We start from the raw sequence: 19,134 nt of genomic DNA, 5'->3' as shown, positions 1-19,134 counted from the left end.
ATTTACAAAGGTTAAGTAAGGCCAAAACATAGTTGGAGCTACTCTCTAAGATGCTCCTCAGTCATCTTCTCAGTGAGTGACATCACTGTGACATAGCTCCTTATGCACACGCTCAGTAGCTAGCATTAGAGTTAACCTTTACTCTTCATCCCCCTCCCCCCACTCTTCCCACAATCTGTTAACCTCATGTACTTTTTATAGTTTCCATCCAATATCCTACAGAGGATCAAAGCCATTCTTTTTAGCCCCTATGCCAAACTCCAGCCTCTCTCCGGCCTGAGACTGAAGAAGGCAGTTTGCAACCTTGGTATCTATTTGACCCAGAGCTGAACTTGCAACTTTATATCCTCTCCACCAGCAAGATCGTCTACTCCACCTCTTTATCATCACCTGTCTCCACCCTGCCTCAGCTCACCTGCTACTGAACCCTTTGTTACCTCTAGACTGGACTATTCCAATATTCTCCTGACTAGCATCTCATGTTACACCCTCCATAAACTTGGTCTCATCCAAAACTCTGCTGCTTATATCTTAACTCACACCACGTCCCGTTCACCCATCACCCCTGTGCTCACTTGGCAACTTGGCTCCTGGTCCAGCAAATCTTCAATTTTAAAATTCACATCCCATTTCCCACCCTAACCATGGACTCATCCCTCCCCATCTCTATAAATTTCTCCGTACTACAATCCTCCAAGATCTCTAAACTCATCTAATTTTGGCCTCTTGTGCATTCTTGAATTTCATTGCTCCACTTTGAGCATCCATGCCTTCAGCTGCCAGAGCGTTAGGCTGTGGAATCCCCTCCTTAATTCCCTGTCCTCTGTCTTCTCCTCCTTTAAGAGGCTGCTTAAAACTTACTTCCCTGCTAAGCAATTTGTCCTACTATCTCCTTATGTAGTTCAGTCTCAAACTTTGCTAGGCAACTGTGAATATCTGGGATATTTTACTGCTTTAAGGGGCTACGTTAAATGCCAGCTGTCATTACTTGACAAGGAATCAATTTGCTTTAGTTTCTATTTTTGGGCCTAACAAATTATACCTGCCTCCCCTCCTGTTATCAGCTTCTTTGAATAAGATGTGCCTGAGTTTCTCAATGAGGTTTTCCCACTTGGTGTGTCTATCGTAGTGTCTCTGGAGAATGTTGTACAGGACGTGCGCTCGTTACAACAGGGAATGGAACTCATCCGGAAGGCATTCATGGTCGAAGATACCAGTTTACTCCTGAAAGAATTCCTGAGCAGCAACAGTGAGAAAGTGGACAACTTGCAGAAGGACAGCAAAACCGCACAGGTGGGCAATAACGAGCTCACTCAGAGGGTGATCTTCAAGCCTTGTCAAGACGTGCACTGGTTAATGTAGTACTGAGCTGTGCACACCAGCGATGTCTCGGGTTCAAACCTTGGCCTGTGCTAAGTTAGCTGATTTTAACCAGGGATGTTACTGTCAGTTTAAGTGCCCAGAGGTGGACAAGGGAAATAAATCAGCTCAAGGTGGAAAGATGCAGATGTCAGGATGACAATATGGACAGCTTCAGCTGTTAGGTCCCTCCATGACTGAAAACCCCGCCACAATTCTCACAGCCCTAGTTCACAAAAAAAAACTCTTCTTCATCCTTTACGCTTACTATTGAAGTGGAAATTACAAATTATCTTTGAGATTGGAGTGATGTGCCTTAGGCCAATCAGTCCCTGTGGGTGGAATTTAATCCAGGTTGACGCCTGCCGTCTGGAGTGCTGGCGAGAGCCTCACGTCACCTCCTTTGGGGAAGACCCGCCATATTAAGTGCCTCTCAGGCACTTAAGTAGCCAACTGCAGGCTTCCCCAGGGATCAAGCAGCCCTCCACACCACAGAGGCCTGCCAGCCAATGAGCCAGCAGCTCTCCATTACAGGCAGCACCACCAGGAGCAGTGGTAGCTGCCAGCAATGCACCCAACAGAGGTCCAGGATCAGCGAGGGACTCTAGGCCACAGGTGAGTGAGGTTGGGATGGGGGTTGAGGGGAGCGGGTTATTGGCTGGCGGAGGGACAGGGGTATTCAGAAGAAAGGGCAGTGGATGGATCACAGCAGGCCACCCACATCCTGATGCTGGGTTCCTCAATCAGACACTGAGTGCTTGACAACAAGGGACACCCTTCCTGCTTTTGGAGTCCGCAAACAAACTCAACTGGCTTTGCTTTTCAGGCTCCCTATATGGCAATTCCCCCACCCGCTGCTGATTGAATCGCAGCAGCAATGGGATGAGGCCCTTAAGTGGGCATTAATTGCCCTTATCCCTCGAGGTGGTGGATGCTGAGAGTTTGGGAATTGCTGCAGATTTCAACAGAAAATCAAGGTATTTTCAGGGAGACTATTTACCCCCAAATCCCAGTAAAAGTGTTAATTAGGGACTTAGCTTTGTTCTCATTTAATGTTGATCATTAATGCTCCAATTGCTGATTATGACTAACCTTGTGTGCACTGTTTTCTTCCACAGGAAGCTTACCAGTCTGTTGTTGAGTACTTTGGTGAAGATATTAAGACAATGCCTCCATCCATGTTCTTCCCATCCTTTTTGAGGTTCATTAAGGCTTACAAGGTATAGAACTGAACACTGTTTACTCCAGGCCCTCCAGAATGATCTATGTTGACTATATTTGTTACCACAGAAGGCTTCTTTCCTTCCTGAGGCTCATTTTTGGTCAATCTCACAGACATTTTAAGGAAGTGCTGTTTAAAGCTGAATTCAATGGCCAAACATTTCCTAACTTATAGTAATCTCTTAGTAAATATTGCCTTTATTATCATTATACCGTCTGTGGGAAATTTTTTATAATTTCTTACTCCCCTCTGAATGAAGAGAATGGTTTGGTTTGGTGAAAGTGAGGGTGAACCACTAACTGTTCCAAATGTCAGAACTCCATTTATGAAGACTTAAATCCAGTTAGATTTCTAGAACAACTTGGGAGGTTAAGAATAAGATGGGTTTTTCAGCCAAGGACTAAGGAGTTGTGGAATAAGTTATCAACCAAGAGCACTTAAAGAGGAACAATAGCGTAGTCACACCATTAATGGACTAGTAATCCAGAGGCCCAGACTAACGAGTTCAAATCCTACCGTGGCAGCTGGAGAAATTTAAATTAATTAACATATCCAGAATAAAGTATTAGTCGCAATAATAATGATCATGAAACTAGTGGTTTATCAGGCTGTCCCTACCTTGTCTGGCCCATGTGTGACTAAAGACCCACAGCAATGGGGTTGACTCTTAACTGCCCTCTGAAATAGCCTAGCAGGCTGCTCATTTGTAGACGGCTCACCATCACCAGCTCAAGGGTAATTAGGGATGGGCAATAAATGCTGGCCTTGCCAGTGATGCCCACACCTCAAGAATGAATAAAAAAACTGAGCTCAGGAGCCATTTGGGTGCAATCCTTGAGATGCAAGGGATTAAGGAATGTCCTGAGAAGGTAGATTAAAGAAGGATGGACTTCATGAACAAAATGTCAACTTTGTGTTCCTACAAATTTTTACATTCTAACATTAATGGTGAAATGTGGGATCCTTGGGAAGAAGTCCAGAAATTAGCCTTTAACTCAGCCACCTGTATGAGTAGCTTTCATTGATACTGCGGTCAGCCATTGAATGGAAATCTCGCGGCAAAGGGCTCATCTCATTTAAGGAAAGGAATAACTGATGGGATCCATTGAAACCATGCAACATCAGTGGTGTTGAAAATTCTCCTTGCCTTTTATGGATGGATAAATGGTGCCTCTGATATTTAAAAATGAACTGCATCTATATTCAAGTGAAAAGTGAAATCAATTTAGTGAATTTATATATGATTATGTGCTGAAAACATTCTCCACCTACTGGCTCATGTGTTATGGCAAATAACTAGTGTTTAACTCTGTCTGTTCCTTCTGTCTGCAAAGGACAGGGCCCTGTGTATGACTATATGTAACTTCTAGCATGCATAAGTGAATCACAGAGCAAGCCCAACTGATAATCTTAAACTGGTTTTCAGTGTAGTTCTTGGCACAATCAGGATTGTTTAGCAAGTGTTGTCCAATCGCGGAACCACATCTAATGTTGGACACTTTGGGCAGAATTTTGAGGTCGTCGGGCGCAGTGGGTGGGCCAAGGAGCAGCTGGGAAACGGCCTGCTGCCCGTGATCGCCCCCCCCCCCACCACAATTTCATGCTAGCTGGCCGTTAACTGGCCCAGTGCTGCCAGCGTGGGGGTGAGAGGAGAACGGGCACTGAAGTCTGTGCAGGCGCGGGGGGAGCGTGCAATGAAAGCTCCCTGAAGGCAGAGAGCTGTAAAGAATCGATGAAAAATTGGAAGCAAAAAAGATGCATAGAGTAGGAAAATGGTTGTCAATAGATGTTTGAAAGTAACTGTACAAACCCAGTAGATTTATGTCAATAACTGATGCTCATATTTGTTTGTGAATCTTTCTCAGCAAGCTGAGCAGGAAAACGAGGTCCGGAAGAAGCAAGAGGCAATGACTGTTCAGAACTCTGAAGATAAAAACTCACAGTCCAAAACAGAGCAGCCAGATGGAAAGGTGAGGCCTCTGACCTGAACTGGGATTTGTTTTACAGATGGTGCCTTTTTTGAACAGCTCTTTGAGAAACGCTTGTCAAAAGATTGTCATTTTAGTTAAACAAGGAGAAAACACTCATTCTAAATATATAATGGTATTGAAGAAGGAGCTCAAGTTGGGATTGAAATTGTGCAAGAGCTGTCAATGGGCCTATTGGCCTGTCTCCCAGCAACTTATTTGAGTAGCTAAAGCAGAGGCCTACCTGCCTGTCCCTTCAGGGCCCAGGAAGAGCAAAACATATTGAAGCCTGCCCCTAAATTGGCATCCACTTCTTGAAATTCCCCTCAGGGCTTCCACAATATGGTGCGACTGAAACTGGTGAGTCACTCTGTGAAGAATAGTAGCCATGAATCTGGGTTCTATTACATGACTAAGTACAGCAGCACCAGTCAGCACTGGCTCATTATTATTTTTTTCCCACTTGGTTGAATCTTAGAATATCCTTTGTTTAACATGTGGCATCATTGGGAGGACCTGCTTAATGCAGCTGCTGTGATGTGATGCTTCAAGGAAGCTGAATGCAGAGAAAGCCCCTTGAAACAGCAATCTCCTCAATAACCAAGGAAAGATGACTGTTGATTGAAGCATCATTAAGGCAAATTACTAGAGCTGATTAGAGGGTGCAATGGAGCTGTGGGTTGCTATGACAACTCATGCAATAACACCAGAACACAGTTCTGTGTCTACAATGTATCAGCATGACAAGATGCTTATATTGTTGGGGCCATTAAAGTAAGATTGCAAGTGAAGGCATAACACCCCAGTAGGCATCAGGATTCTCAGAGTGATGTCAAACTGGCTGCCTCCCACACTTCATGTCCTTAGCCCAGGACTGGTATTGTCAAGTATCTGGCAAAGGGTCCCACTTGTTTGTTTAGCTGGAGTAGGACACGGTATAGAATCACAGAATCTTAACGGCACAGAAATAGGCCATTCGGCCCATCGTGTCTGCACTAGCTCTCCAAATGAGCATTATGACCTAGTGCCATTGCCCTGCCTTTTCCCGGTACCTTTGCACATTGTTTCTATTCAAATAATCATCTAATGTTCTCTTGAATGCCTCATCACATTTCCAGGCAGTGTATTCCAGACCCGAACCACTCGTGTGAAAAAGTTTTTCCTCACATCACACTTGCTTCTTTTGCAAATCAGTTTAAATCTGTTCCTTCTTATTCTCGATCCTTTTATGACTGGGAACAGTTTCTCCCTATCTACTCTGTCCAGCACTGTCATGACTTTGAACATCTCTATCAAATCTCCTCTCAGCTGACTTCTCTCCCAGGAGAACATTCCCAACCTTCCCAATCTATCCTCATAGCTGAAGTTTCTCATCCCTGGAACCATTCTTGTAAACCTCTTCTGCACTCTCTCCAATGTGTTCACATCCTTCCTATAATATGGTGCCCAGAACAGTACACAACATTTCAGCTAAGGTTTAATGAGTGTCTTATATAAATTCAGCATAACCTCCTTGCTCTTGTACTCTATGCCCCTATTAATAAAGCCCAAGATACTATATGCTTTATTAACTGCTCTGTCCACCTGTCCTGCCACCTTCAATGATCTTTGCAGATATACACCCAAGGCTTTCTGCTCCTGTACCCCCATCAAAATTTCACTCCTTATTTTATATTCTCTGTCCATGTTCCTCCTACCAAAATGCATCACCTCACACTCCTCCGCATTGAACTTCATCTGCCACCTATCTTCCCACTCCACCAACTTGTCTATGTCCTCTTGAAGTTCCACACCATCCTCCTCATAGCTCACAACACTCCCAAGCTTCGTATCATCTGCAAACTTTGAAATTGTCCCCTACACTCCAAGATCTAGATCATTATTATATATCAGGAAAAGCAAGGGTCCCAATACCGACCTCTGGGGAACTCCACTACAAACCTTCCTCCAGCCTGAAAAATATCCATTGACCATTACTCTCTGCTTCCTATTTTTCAGCCAATTTTGTATCCACGTTGCTACTGTCCCTTTTATTCCACAAGCAATAACTTTTCTCACAAGTCAGTTGTGTGGCACTGTGTCAAATGCCTTTTCAAAGCCCATGTACACCACATCAACAGCATTGCCCTCATCGACCTTTTCTATCACCTCTTCAAAAAACTCCAGCAAGTTAGTTAAACATGATTTCCCCTTTAGATATTCATACTGGCTCTTCCTTATCAACCCATATTTTCCATGTGATTACTGATTTTATCCCAAATAATTGTTTCTAGAATATTGCCCACCATTGAAGTTAAACTGATTGGTCTATAGTTGCTGGGCATTTCCTTACAACTTTTTTTGAACAAGGGTATAATGTAATTCTCCAGTCCCCTGGCACCACCCCTGAGTCTAGGGAAGACTGAAAGATTATGGCCAGTGCCCCTGCAATTTCTACTCTCATTTCCTTCAATATCCTTGGATGCATCTCATCCAGTCCCGGTGCCTTATCAACTTTAAAGTACTGACAGTTTATCCAACACCCCCACCTTATCAATTTTGAACTGTTCCAGTGACAGTTTCCTCGTCTGTCACCATGGCCTGGGTAGCATCTGCCTCCTTGGTAAAGACAGATGCAAATTATTCATTTAATATCTCAGCCATGGCCCCTTTGTCCATGTGTAAATTCCCTTTCAGGTCCCTAATCGGCCATACTTCTCCTTTTACCACCCTTTTACTATTTATATGGCTATAAAAGACTTTGGGATTCCCCTTTATGTTGAATGCCAGTCTTTTCTCATAATCCCTCTTCACTTCTCTAATATGCTTTTTCACCTCCTCTCTGAATCTTCTGTATTCCTCTTGGTTCTCAATTGTTTTTTCTACCTGACACCTGTCATAAGGGCAGTTTTTCTTCTTTATCTTAATTTCAATCTCCTTTTTCATCCAGGGAGCTCTGGATTTGTTTGTCCTACCTTTCCCTTTCAATGGAATATACCTTGACTGTGCCCGAACCAACCCTTTCTTGAAGGTAGCCCTTTGTTCAGCTATAGCTTTTCCTGCTCTGTTCTCGCCCCATTGAAGTCAGCTCATGTCCAATTAATTATTTTTACTCTGAATTGCCTATCATCCTTTTCTAGCATCATCCTAAAATGTACAATACAATGATCACTGTTTCCTAAATGCTCCCCCACTGCCACTTGAGAATAAACCACTAGAGCTCATCTGCAGTAACATTACCAAAACAGTACAATTTGTCACAATTCAGATATCACTGAATTTTTTGTGTTGCGTATCCAAAAATAGCATTAAAAAAAAAAATTCACCAGAGAAACATATGTTGAAATCTGGTAAGTAGAAATTAGTCTATGCTGAGCTCAGAAAGGAGCTATGGGAGCAGCATACACCTAAATGAAACGCCCAAGCCTGACCCTAAATTGTGCCGCAAGCCGCTGTTGAAAACCTGTCAGCCTCTATTGGAACTCCACAAGAAGCTCACCCTCCTCCGGGATTGAATTTCAGACCAGCTGCCTTGTCGGAGGTAACACATGGGTACGCTTTTGGCACAGTCAATGGGTGGGGGAAGGGGGTTTGTGGCAAGATTTTATTTGGGACTATGGAGCACTCCTGTTCCTCCTGACCTCACAGGTCTTTTCTATAAACTCATGGTTAAAAGTTGCAGGGTCGGTTGAAGAACCCTGATGCCTGGCAAGGTCACTGGCGACTAATGGGGTCCTTCAAAACCCAGGACGCCTAAAAGGTGTCCTTGAATTTAGCAGTAGGGTCAATGCCTGTACAAATTTGTCTCAGATCATCCCACAACTCAATTAGGAATCATTTGCATGTGAAAAAAGGGTGAAAGCTCTTGAACATTTCAATCCAGAGTGTTATACTCCTGATAGCCAGGTGGTGAACGAGTCTTTACTTGGAATAGATTTAATTTCAGAAAAAAATGTTAGAGGTATATACCTCCTGACTCCACGTTATCCCTGTGTGCTCGGTAACCCTGACACAGGGTTTTTCGACTGACAACCTGTCTAATTCATCCAGTGTTTATGAAACTGCAGGGGTCTCAATTCACCCCTGTATGAACTCAATATTTATTTAACAGACTTAAGCGTTTCCAGATATAAAGGAACACACCACTGGATTTGATGTAATCATTTTGACCTTATGAAACAGCATGTCTATAATCTTAGACTTACTGTGGTGCTGATCACATTGTTGGTATATCATATATAAGCACACCAGAGATTTAAAGGGAAGGGTTTACACTGCCCAGACGCTATTTTCTAAAACAGGTGATTCCAAATCTTTTTCAATTTCATAAATGATTTCTTTTCTGATGAATCTAACTCACATTTCACAGCAGCGGTAAGTGAACTGTCATCTTTTTCTCTAGCCCCTTCCCACTAAGAGTAAGGTCCCCCACATGGATCTAATGGCTGAGCTGAAGAAGAAGCAGCAGGGAAAAGAGAGAATGGTGTACGAGGGCAAGGACGGAGCAATTGAGGATATTATCACAGGTAATTCACCGGGAGAGAATGTCACACAACAGTCCCACACGTAGGATCAGAGAAGGGAAAATGAAAGATTAATATCCTAAAATAGATAGAAATAAGTGACTTACCACCCCCAACTCCCCAAAACAAACAGATATTGAGTCCTCGTGTAGGCTTTGCTAGGTTACCCCTGTTCTGGTTATGATACTTTGCATTGAAAGGTCTGTAGAAACCTGGAATTCTCTCCCCCAAAAGGTACAGGTTGCTGGGGGAACAATTGGAGCTTTCAAGACTCCAATCAGTGGATTTTTGTCAGGCAAGGGTTGTGGAGTTTGAGGTACAGTTCAGCCACGATCTAATTGAATGGCAGAGCAGGAAGCTGAATTGACTCCTCCATCTACAGCGTGACTGAGTCAGTGGTGGCCAAGGTCTTGCCACAGGCTGGAAAACTGCCACTTTCCAACCAGTGGCAACAGATTTTACAGAAGAAAACGCTCGTCTCCTCAAATGGACCGTAAGTTGGAAAAGAAAATGAAGAAAGGTGCATGGTTGATTTTGAATTTGAGGAAAAGTATAATAAAATGCAGTGCGGAAAAATAATAATGTTTAATTTTTTTTAAAAAAAGGTTGGAGGTCAAGAAAGAAATAAGAGGTAAAATTGTGTTTCATGCATTTAGCTGTTAATACTATGGTATTATAGTAATGGCACGATTGCTGAAACTTGGGCAGCTCTATAGTTGTAATATGAAGAGTTGTTTTCAGAGTCAGTGTGTTAACTGAGAAGCCCAGAGAAGTGTAGCTGAGAAGCCCAACTGTCTGAGGATTCAGAAAGTCAACTCTTAACTCAAATGTTAAATCATTCATAGAAAGGGAATTTTAGCCATTATTTTGAATTTTGAATTAGTTCCAAGGTCACATGCATCCAGACTCATCTCAATTTGTGATGATTTGAATAAAGTTGCTGGATGGAGTTGTTCATGAGGCGAATAATCAACCAAACATGGTTCTGCGGTCTCATAACTGCTGCAGAATCTTGTTCAAACGTTAGACAGATGGAGCATGCTAAAGCAAGATTTTGATTGTTTTTGAAATACTTTTATTGTAACATGATTTCTTGTTTCAAATTTTTGGCCGAAGAAATAAGTGACTCCTTCACACTAATTGTTAAAATGTTCAATTGAAAACTGCCTCTGTGACTCTCACTCCTTTTGCTCTTCTCTATTTCCCCTCCCTGTGTCCCATTTTTCTGCCCCCCCCCACCCTTTTCTCTCTTTTGCTGCTTATCTCTTGCACTCTCTCTCCCTCTCTCTCTCTTACATCTTGCGCTTTCACTACTTCCATCATGTTCTTTTCTATTTTTTAACTCATCTTTTTATTTCCATTATGCTTGTTCCTTCTTTCTTTCTTTCCCTCGTTATTTCACTCTCTATTCCTCTGTCTCTCTCTCTCTCTCTTTCTCCCTCTCACACTTATTCTTCCTGACTGGATTCTGGACAGCACTGAAGACTGTCCCCTTCACTGCGCGGACAGCCAAACGCTCTTCTCGTCTCTTCTACGATGCCTCGTTTAACGATGAAAGTCCACCTTAGTGAGCTCTGCACATTCTCTAGGTAAATGACCTCTAATATTAATGTTTCATGCATTAGCATTCCAGCAGGGATCATCATTATTCACCAGCATGAACCTACTTACAGGTTAGAGCAAAACACATTGTAAGCAGCATTATGGTTAATGTGGCAAACCCATATAAAATCTCAGTTGCACTCGTCAGGCGGTTTAATGGGATAAATGCACATCATCTAAAGTGCAAACTTAGAAATTGCATGGTGAAATGTTAAAGTGTAATTACTTTCTCTAATTTAATAGACAATGCAAGCGCTACAATATCAGACAAAGGTAATCTCATATGAATCACTTAAGGGTTTCACTGCCAAAATCGCACAGCAGCATTTCAAACTTTATGTGATGAAAACTTTGTGATATAAGTGGACTTTTGAAGCCTTGAAAAATCCCTCCAAAAATGAGGGTCGACTTATACGCCAATATAAAAGTGAACCGCTGGTGTGGGTGGGCACCATTTTTGTCGTTCACTTGGCAGAACCTGTTCTGTGTGGGCATGTCTTAAACTCCCATGCATCTTTGCAGCACAGCCCTTATCACCTGCTTCATCCCTTGCACCCAGTTATAAGGTACCAGTCAGTAAAAATCCATTTGCGGGGAGAACAATTGAGGCTGACTACTAATGCAAATATAGCATGTTGTAACCAAAAAGGGGGGTTGACTTATAGACCAGTGTGTGAAAAAACATGATTTTTGGTGCCGAAAAAAATGGGGTAATCTTATATGCTGTGATCTACAGTATTTGGCCCCAATGATTTCTCTGTATTGAAGATCATGACTGAACTTATTTGCTGTCACCTTTTGCTTTGGTAGGTGATGAGTTAACATCTAATTGGATATTGAAGGTTTGATGATCAGCAAGATTCTCCAGCAGTTGTATAAAACTGAGTTGGGGAGGGGTTCCTGGTCGAGAGGTGTTTCCTGGTTTGTGCTGAATTAACTGAGCCCAGTGTGCATGGAGGGAAAGATCAGTTGTTCCTGCTGGCTTTCCAACTGGGGAAAAAAAAACATATTTATTTTCACTTTTCATGATCTTGAGACATTCCAAAACACTTTTTTTGTCTATTCATTCATGGGATGTGGGCTTCGCTGGCTTTTATTGCCCATCCCTAATTGCCATTGAGAAGGTGCTGGTGAGCTGCTGCCTTGAACCACTGCAGTCTATGTGGTCTAGGTACACCCACAGTGTTGTTAGGGTGTTATGCTAATGTTACAGCCAATAAAGTAATTTTGAAACAAAAACAGAAAATGCTGGAAAAACTCAGCAGGTCTGACAGCATCTGTGGAAAGACAAACAGAGTTGATGTTTCGAGTTCGTCTGACCCTTCCTCAGAGCTGTGATTTTGTAATTTTGAAGTTTGTAATGTAGAAAGTACAGCAGCCAATTGGCACGATTCTGCAAACAGTAATGAGAAAATGACCAGATAGGCTGTTTTGGTGATTTTGGATAAAGGAGAAATATTGGCCAAGATATGAGGGATAACTCCCCTGCTCTTCTTCAACATAGTGCCCAGGGATCTACACAGGAGGGCAGTTGACGTCTTGGTTTAACGTCTTATCTGAAGGACAGCAGCTCCAACAGTGCAGCCCTCCCTCAGTGCCACATTGTGTCAGCCTAGACATTATGCTCAAGTCTCAGGAGACAGGCTTAAACCTATAACCTTCTGACTCAGAGACAAGATTGGTACCAACGAGCCACAGCTAATACATGCATGCATGGATATGTGTGTGCGTTTGCATGCTCTTGTGTTGATACTGGATGAGGACAGTATTGAGTTTAGCTTCTACACCCTCCAGATAAAGTAGCCAGAGGATGGTGAATTGAATTAAAAGGCCAAATAAGGCCATTGAGCAGAGCCTGTGGCTTTGAGAGTGTGCTAGCTGCCCGGAGGGGGCCTCTTGGTGGCAGACTGGGAGGCTGGTGCTCCTTGATCACTTTAAGGTTCCCCCACAGCTAATATATATCTATATTTTTCGTAGCCTTCTTATGTCCTCTTCATAAATTACTTTCCTACCCATCTTTATGTCATCAACAAATTTGGAAACCATCCCATCCATCCCTTCATCTGTGTCATTTATATAAATTGTAAACAGTTGAGGTCCCAGCACTGATCCCTGTAACACACTACTTGTTGCACCTTGTTAGCCTGAAAATACCCATTTATGCCTACTCACTGCTTCCTGTTAGCCAGCCAATCTTCTATCCATACCAATATGTTACTGCCTATACCATGAGCTTTTATGATGCAATAACCTTTGATGTGGCACTTTATCAAATGCCTTCTGGAAATCTAAGTACAGTACAGCTACTGGTTCTCCTTTACCTACAGCACATGTTACTTCCTCAAAGAACTCCAATAAGTTGGTTAAACATGATTTCCTTTTCACAAAACCATGTTGACTCTGCCTGATGACCTTGAACTTATCCAAGTGCCCTGCTATAGCTTCTTTAATAATAGTTTCTAACATTTTCCCTACCAACAGATGTTAAGCTAACTAGCCTGTAGTTTCCTGCTTTCTGTCTCCATCCCTTTTTGAATAATGGAATTACATTTGCTATCTTCCAATCTAATGGTACCTTCCCCAAATCTAGGGAGTTTTGGAATATTACAGCTGATGCATCAACTATCTCACTAGCCACTTCTTTTGAGAGACTAGGATGAAGTCCATCAGGACCCGAACACTTGTCAGCCCGCAGCTCCAACAATTTACTCAGTACCACTTCTCCGGTGATTGTAATTTTCCTGAGTTCCTTCCGCCCTTCCATTTCCTGATTTATAGCTGCTTCTGGGATGTCATTTGCATCCTCTATAGTAAAGACTGATGCAAAATTCATCTGCCATCTCCTTTTTTTCCATTATAAATTCTCCAGACTGACTTTCTACAGGACCAACCCTCTCTTTGTTAACCTGTTTCTTTTAAAAGTATTTATAGAAACTCTTACTATCTGTTTTTATATTTCTGGCTAGCTTTCTCTCGTACTCTAATTTTTCCCTCCTTATTAATCTTTTAGTCATCCTTTGCTGTTCCTTATATTCTGTCTAATCTCTGACCTTGCACCTGTCTTTGCACAATTATATACTTTTCCTTTAAGTTTGATACTATCTTTAACCTTTCTAGTTAACCAAGGACGGTGTGCCCATCCCTTGGAATTATTCTTACTCGTTGGAATATATCTGTTCTCCCTATTCTGAAAAAAACCCTTAAATGTTTGATACTGCATCTCTATTGACCTATCCCTTAACCTAAGTTGCCAATTCACTTTAGCCAGCTCTGCTTTATGCCCTCATAATTGCCCTTATTTAACTTTAAAAACATGGTCTCGGACCCACTTCTCTCTCTCTCAAACTGAATGTAAAATTCAATCATATTATGGTAGCTGCTATCTAGCTCTCACTATGAGATCATTAATTAATCCCATCTCATTACACAATACCAGGTCTAGTATAGTCTGTTCTCTGGTTGGCTCCAGAACATGCTGTTCTAAGAAACTATCCCAAAGACTTTCAATGAACTGCTCATCTAGGCTACCTTTGCCCATCTGACTTTTCCAGTCTATATGCAGATTAAAATCTCCCATGATTATTGCCGTGCCTTTCTGACAGCTCCCATTATTTTTTCCTTTATGATCCACCGTATCATGTGATTACTATTAGGGGGCCTGGACTCAACTCCCACAAGTGACTTCTTACCTTTATCATTTCTCATCTCCACCCAAACCGTTTCCACATCCTGGTTTCCTGAACTTGGGTCATCTCTTTTTATTGTGTTAATGCCATCATTAACTAACAGAGCCACCCCCTCCATCATTTCTTTGCTTTATGTCCTTCCTAAATGTCCCATTTCCATGTGCTTCTACAGCCATGTCTCTGTAATGGCTATCAAATCGTGCGTATTTATTTCAATGTGCTCTCTCAGTTCATCTGTTTTGTTTCAAATGCTTCGTGCACTCAGATACAGAGCCTTTAGTTTTATCCCTTTATTCTTTTTATAACCTCTAGTTTCATCTGTTGATTTATTATTAGATTTGTATTCTCTATCCCTTCCTGTCACGGTCTGTTTTTCATTTCCCATAACGATACCTTTCTATTTTGCCTTGTCTCTACTATTTGGTTTACCGCATCTTCCTGAATTTGATCCATTGCCCCCACTATTTAGTTTAAAACCCTCTTTTCTTCCCTAGTTATGCAGCTCACAAGAACACCAGTCTTAGCACCAGTCTCACCGGTGCAGATCACGCTTTCCCCAGTATTCCAGGAACCGGAACCCACTTCTCCCACACCAGTCTTTAAGCCGTATATTCATCTCCCTAATCTGATTTGTTCTATGCCAATTTGCATGTGGCTCAGGTAATAATCCAGAGATGATGATCTTTGAGATTCTGCTTCCTAACTTGGTGCCAAGCTCCTCATCCTTCTTTGTCCTGCCTGTGTCGTTGGTACCTACATGTACCACGAATGCTGGGTCCTCCTCCTCCCACTGCATCCAGTCTCAAGCAGATGCGCTGAACCCTGGCACCAGGCAGGCAACACAGCTGCCTGGACTCATGCTCTGTGCTGTAGAGAACAGTGTCAATCCCTCTGACTGTACTGTCTCCTACTACCACTATATTCCTTGTTACTCCCCCCCACTTGAATGGCTTTCTGTACCCCAGTTCCATAGCCAGTAACTCATCTGCCCTGCAGCCCCCACTCTGAAAATACCTCAAATCTGTTGGAAATTGCAAGGGCCAAGGCTCCTGCACTCCTGCCCTCTGGGTCCCCCTACCTACCCCACTTGCAGTCACACCCTCCTGTCCCTGACCACTGACCAAATCAGAAGACCCTATCCTAAGGGATATGACCGCCTCCTGGAATAAAGTGTCCATGTAACTTTCCCCCTCCCTGTTGTGCCGCAGTGTCTGCAGCTTGGCCTCCAGCTCAATAACTCTGAGCTAAAGTTCCTGCAGCCACAAACACTTACTACAGTGGCGTTTGCCTTGCCGGTCACACCAGCATCCAGAAGGTCCCACACTCTGCAATCACAGTACATCACCTGCCCTGCCATCTCCAATATGTATTAATTAATTAATAATTGCAAATTAATTTATAATTAATAAAGCCTACATCTCCCAATAGAATTTGGCACTGCCAGTAAACCTTACAATACTGGTAAAATTTAGTTTCTAATAATACCAGTTACTGGTTTACCTGCTCCTTCTGCTGCACCAAAGTGGAAATCAAATACTGGAGGCTGAAAAAGAGCAGAAGGAAAAAGTACCTCCTCCCTGCCCTTCACCGAACTCCCCACTCAGCACACTTTACTTCTTGCAGTAAACTTTACCTAAAGCACCTCTTTCACCCTATGCACCGAATTCCCACTTTGAACCAAATTCTCAATTATACTGACACGGTCTCTGTCTCACTCAGGCTGAAGCCTCCCTCACTGACCATGTGCCCTTACTGACTGTGCGCTTTAAAAAGTCCCTTTCTTATTTAGAACTGTGATGAGTCGCTCTCTATCTTAGCTTCTTGCTACAATAACCAACACCTATTCAGGCAAGAATATGCATAACTGGCCACAGCTGAGGGCCCAGGGGCTTGTCCTTCACAATAGTAGTCTGGCAGCTGTGGTCATTTTTAATTTCAAATATTTTAAAAGTGCTAAGAGGGAAGAGGGCACCTCAAGATAGAGCCACCCCTCTCTCTCTCACCTCCAATGGCAGGCTGTAGCTCCTTCCATGCTGAGGCCCTCCAGTTTTGAGAGACCATCCACAATTTTTAATCAGACAGAAAATGCGCATTCTGGCCACTGATTGCCAAGTTGGTAGAAATTCCTATTGGCTGACTGTTCCTGACATGGTGCCGAGTCAGGATCCCCAATATAATCCCAATGTCTTGGTCCTGATCCCAAGAGGAAAATCCTGCCTCGTGATAGGGCGATCTGGATTGGAGGAGGATTCAGAATGCAAGAAAAAATTCCAATGAATAGCATGTCAGTCGAAATGTTGATTAATGTGGTTTAAGCAGACAGGAAACTCAACAGCCAAAGGCTTAGATTGGAGGAATCAGCCGGTAGCCTGCGTTATTGGATGTAGAGCAGCATCAGTACTTGACGAAATGGCTCAATGTTTGTCAGGATAACACTGTCTTAAGACTACATGGATCATTCCTTTTTCAGTTCAGCTGGCATTGGAAGAATGTGAATCTTGAATCAGGCTTAATGGCTGCTGAGTCAGCATATTTTGGATGAGTAGCATAGTGACCCCATACAACGCTGGCTGTATCAGCCTCCAGAGTGCAAGCAGCCTGACGTTTTATTCTTACAATAAGTATGGTAACTGATACATTGAGATCCCTACCTCAGTTCATCTGATCATGTACTCTGGCTGTCCATCCCCAAGAGTGGATTGGAAATACCAAGGCTGACTGAGCTGACTGAGTCCTGAAGGACACAGCTGCCAAACTGGATCTGCGGCAAGTGGCGAGAGAACCAACATGAGGGAGTAAACATACTTGACCTCATCCTCACCAATCTTCGTACCTTACATTCATCTAGCCATGAGAGTTTTGGTATGAGTGACCAAGAGACAAGTTTTTATTATGTTGTGTGGCACTACCACTGTGCTAAATGGGATAGAGTCAGAACAGATCTAGCAGCTCAAAATCTGAGGTGCTGTGGGTCATCAGCAGCAGCAGAATTGTATTCAACCACAATCTGTAAGCTTGTGGCCCATCATATCTCTTGCTTTACCATGGCCATCAAACCAGGGAGCGACACTCGTTTAATAAGGAGTATTGCTGAAAAAAGACATTTTGTCAAAGCTTTTCATCTTGCACTCACCAGGACAATCACAAAAATACCAGAATACCAATGTCGGGGAAAAACAACTTTATACTGTATTAAAAGAGAGTGCTGATTGGTTGGCAAGTGGACTCTGATTGGTAGAGGCATTGTCATGGAGAATACACCAATAAATTGTGACTGACAGTTAACTGCCAAGCATTGTTTGAAATTTAAACCAGGCAGCTTGACTCTGATTGGTCAAGGTGTCGCCCTGAGGAATGAATCAGTTAATGGCTATCACTTATTTTGTTTAGCTAACAATCTTAAATTGGTTGTCAGCATAATTCTTAGCACACTGAGGATTATTTAGCAAACGTTATCCAATCGTGGAATCACATCTAACGTTGGAGACTGTTTTGAGTTTTGCAAGCACAGGCTGGTTGGGTACGGCCTGTGCCTTGCCCATTGCGAACAGTGGCTGGGACATGCTGTTTGATATGATCCACCAGTCTTTGGGACGTACAGCCTACATACCTAGAATCACACTGACACTGAAATTCATATACCAACTTACTCATTTGTGTGATAGGCAGAACGTCTTTTTCGCTTGACAGCAGCATCCTGTTAGAGGTGAATACCACTTGTGTTGCTACTGCATAGTAGCAGTGTGAAACAGCTAGCTTCACCTGTTCCTCAAATTTTTGAGATACCTTGCCCTTCCAGGGTGATCTGAGGTAGACTGGGCACTTTTCAGGACCAAAAGTGAAAGTCTTAGGCCCATTCATGAGTTTGAGAGATATACAGTGTGAAATGATATGACCAGGGTAGCCATTATCCCACATCCTGTATTTAATGCTCCTATTTCAGCCTCAAGCTTGCATGGTGAGCAAATGGCTCGGTTGCTGATAAGATTGGCCTTATTGGCAGCCTCTTAAATAGGGGCCAAGCCATTTGCTCACCATGCTAGCTTGATGCTGAAATAGGGCGCATCAAATACAGGATGTGGGATAATGGCTACCCTGATGAGATCATTACACGCTGTAGATCACACAAACTCATGAACGGGCCTAAATCCATCACTTTCAGCCCTAAAAAGTGCCCAGTCTACCTCAGATTACCCTGGAAGGGCAAGGTATCTTAAAAATTTGAGCAACAGGTAAAGCTAGCTGTTTCACGCTGCTACTATGCAGTAGCAACACAAACTAGCATCCGGTTAGTTCACCACTAACAGGATGCTGCTGTCAAGCCAAAAAGGATGTCCTGCCTATCACACAAATGAGTAATGTGGTATATGAATTTCAGTACCAGTGTGATGCTGGGTATGTAGGCCGTACGTCCTAAAGACTGGTGGATTGTAGCAAACAGCATGTCCCTTCTGCTGTTTGCAATGGGCAAGGTGCAGACTGTACTTAACCAGCCCATGCTTGCAAAACTCAAAACACATTAGATGTGATTCTGCAATTGAACTCCATTTGTTAACTAATCCTCAGTGTGTTTAAAAATTACGCTGACAGCCAAATTAAGATTGTCAGTTGGGCTGACAGTTTGGTGCACTTGTGTGTACTGGAAGCTACATCTATTAATACACAGGGCCCTATTCTTTGCAGATAGAAAAAAAACATTGTGCCTGTTTCAGCTAAACAAAATAAGCAATAGCCATTCGCTGGTTCGTTGCTCAGGGAAATGCCTTGACCAATCAGAGTCAAGCTGCCTGGGTTAA

At 42.9% G+C, this 19,134-nt stretch overlaps 1 protein-coding gene across 3 annotated transcripts in view; it reads left to right on the top strand.

Moving 5' to 3' along the window:
* LOC144668050 (formin-like protein 1) overlaps positions 1-19,134 on the top strand; it is a 280,427-nt gene that overhangs the window by 249,419 nt on the left and 11,874 nt on the right. For all 3 annotated transcript variants that reach the window (XM_078529803.1, XM_078529804.1, XM_078529802.1), the window contains 4 exons: positions 1,130-1,293; positions 2,478-2,579; positions 4,447-4,551; positions 8,930-9,053. In XM_078529803.1, the coding sequence (XP_078385929.1) occupies positions 1,130-1,293; positions 2,478-2,579; positions 4,447-4,551; positions 8,930-9,053 (495 nt within the window). The remainder of the gene's footprint in view (positions 1-1,129; positions 1,294-2,477; positions 2,580-4,446; positions 4,552-8,929; positions 9,054-19,134) is intronic.

This window comes from Cetorhinus maximus, chromosome 25, assembly GCF_964194155.1.
Source record: "Cetorhinus maximus chromosome 25, sCetMax3.hap1.1, whole genome shotgun sequence".
Lineage (NCBI taxonomy): Eukaryota > Metazoa > Chordata > Chondrichthyes > Lamniformes > Cetorhinidae > Cetorhinus > Cetorhinus maximus.
The sequence above is the reverse complement of the archived record's forward strand: the minus strand, read 5'-3'. Positions and strand labels throughout refer to the sequence as shown.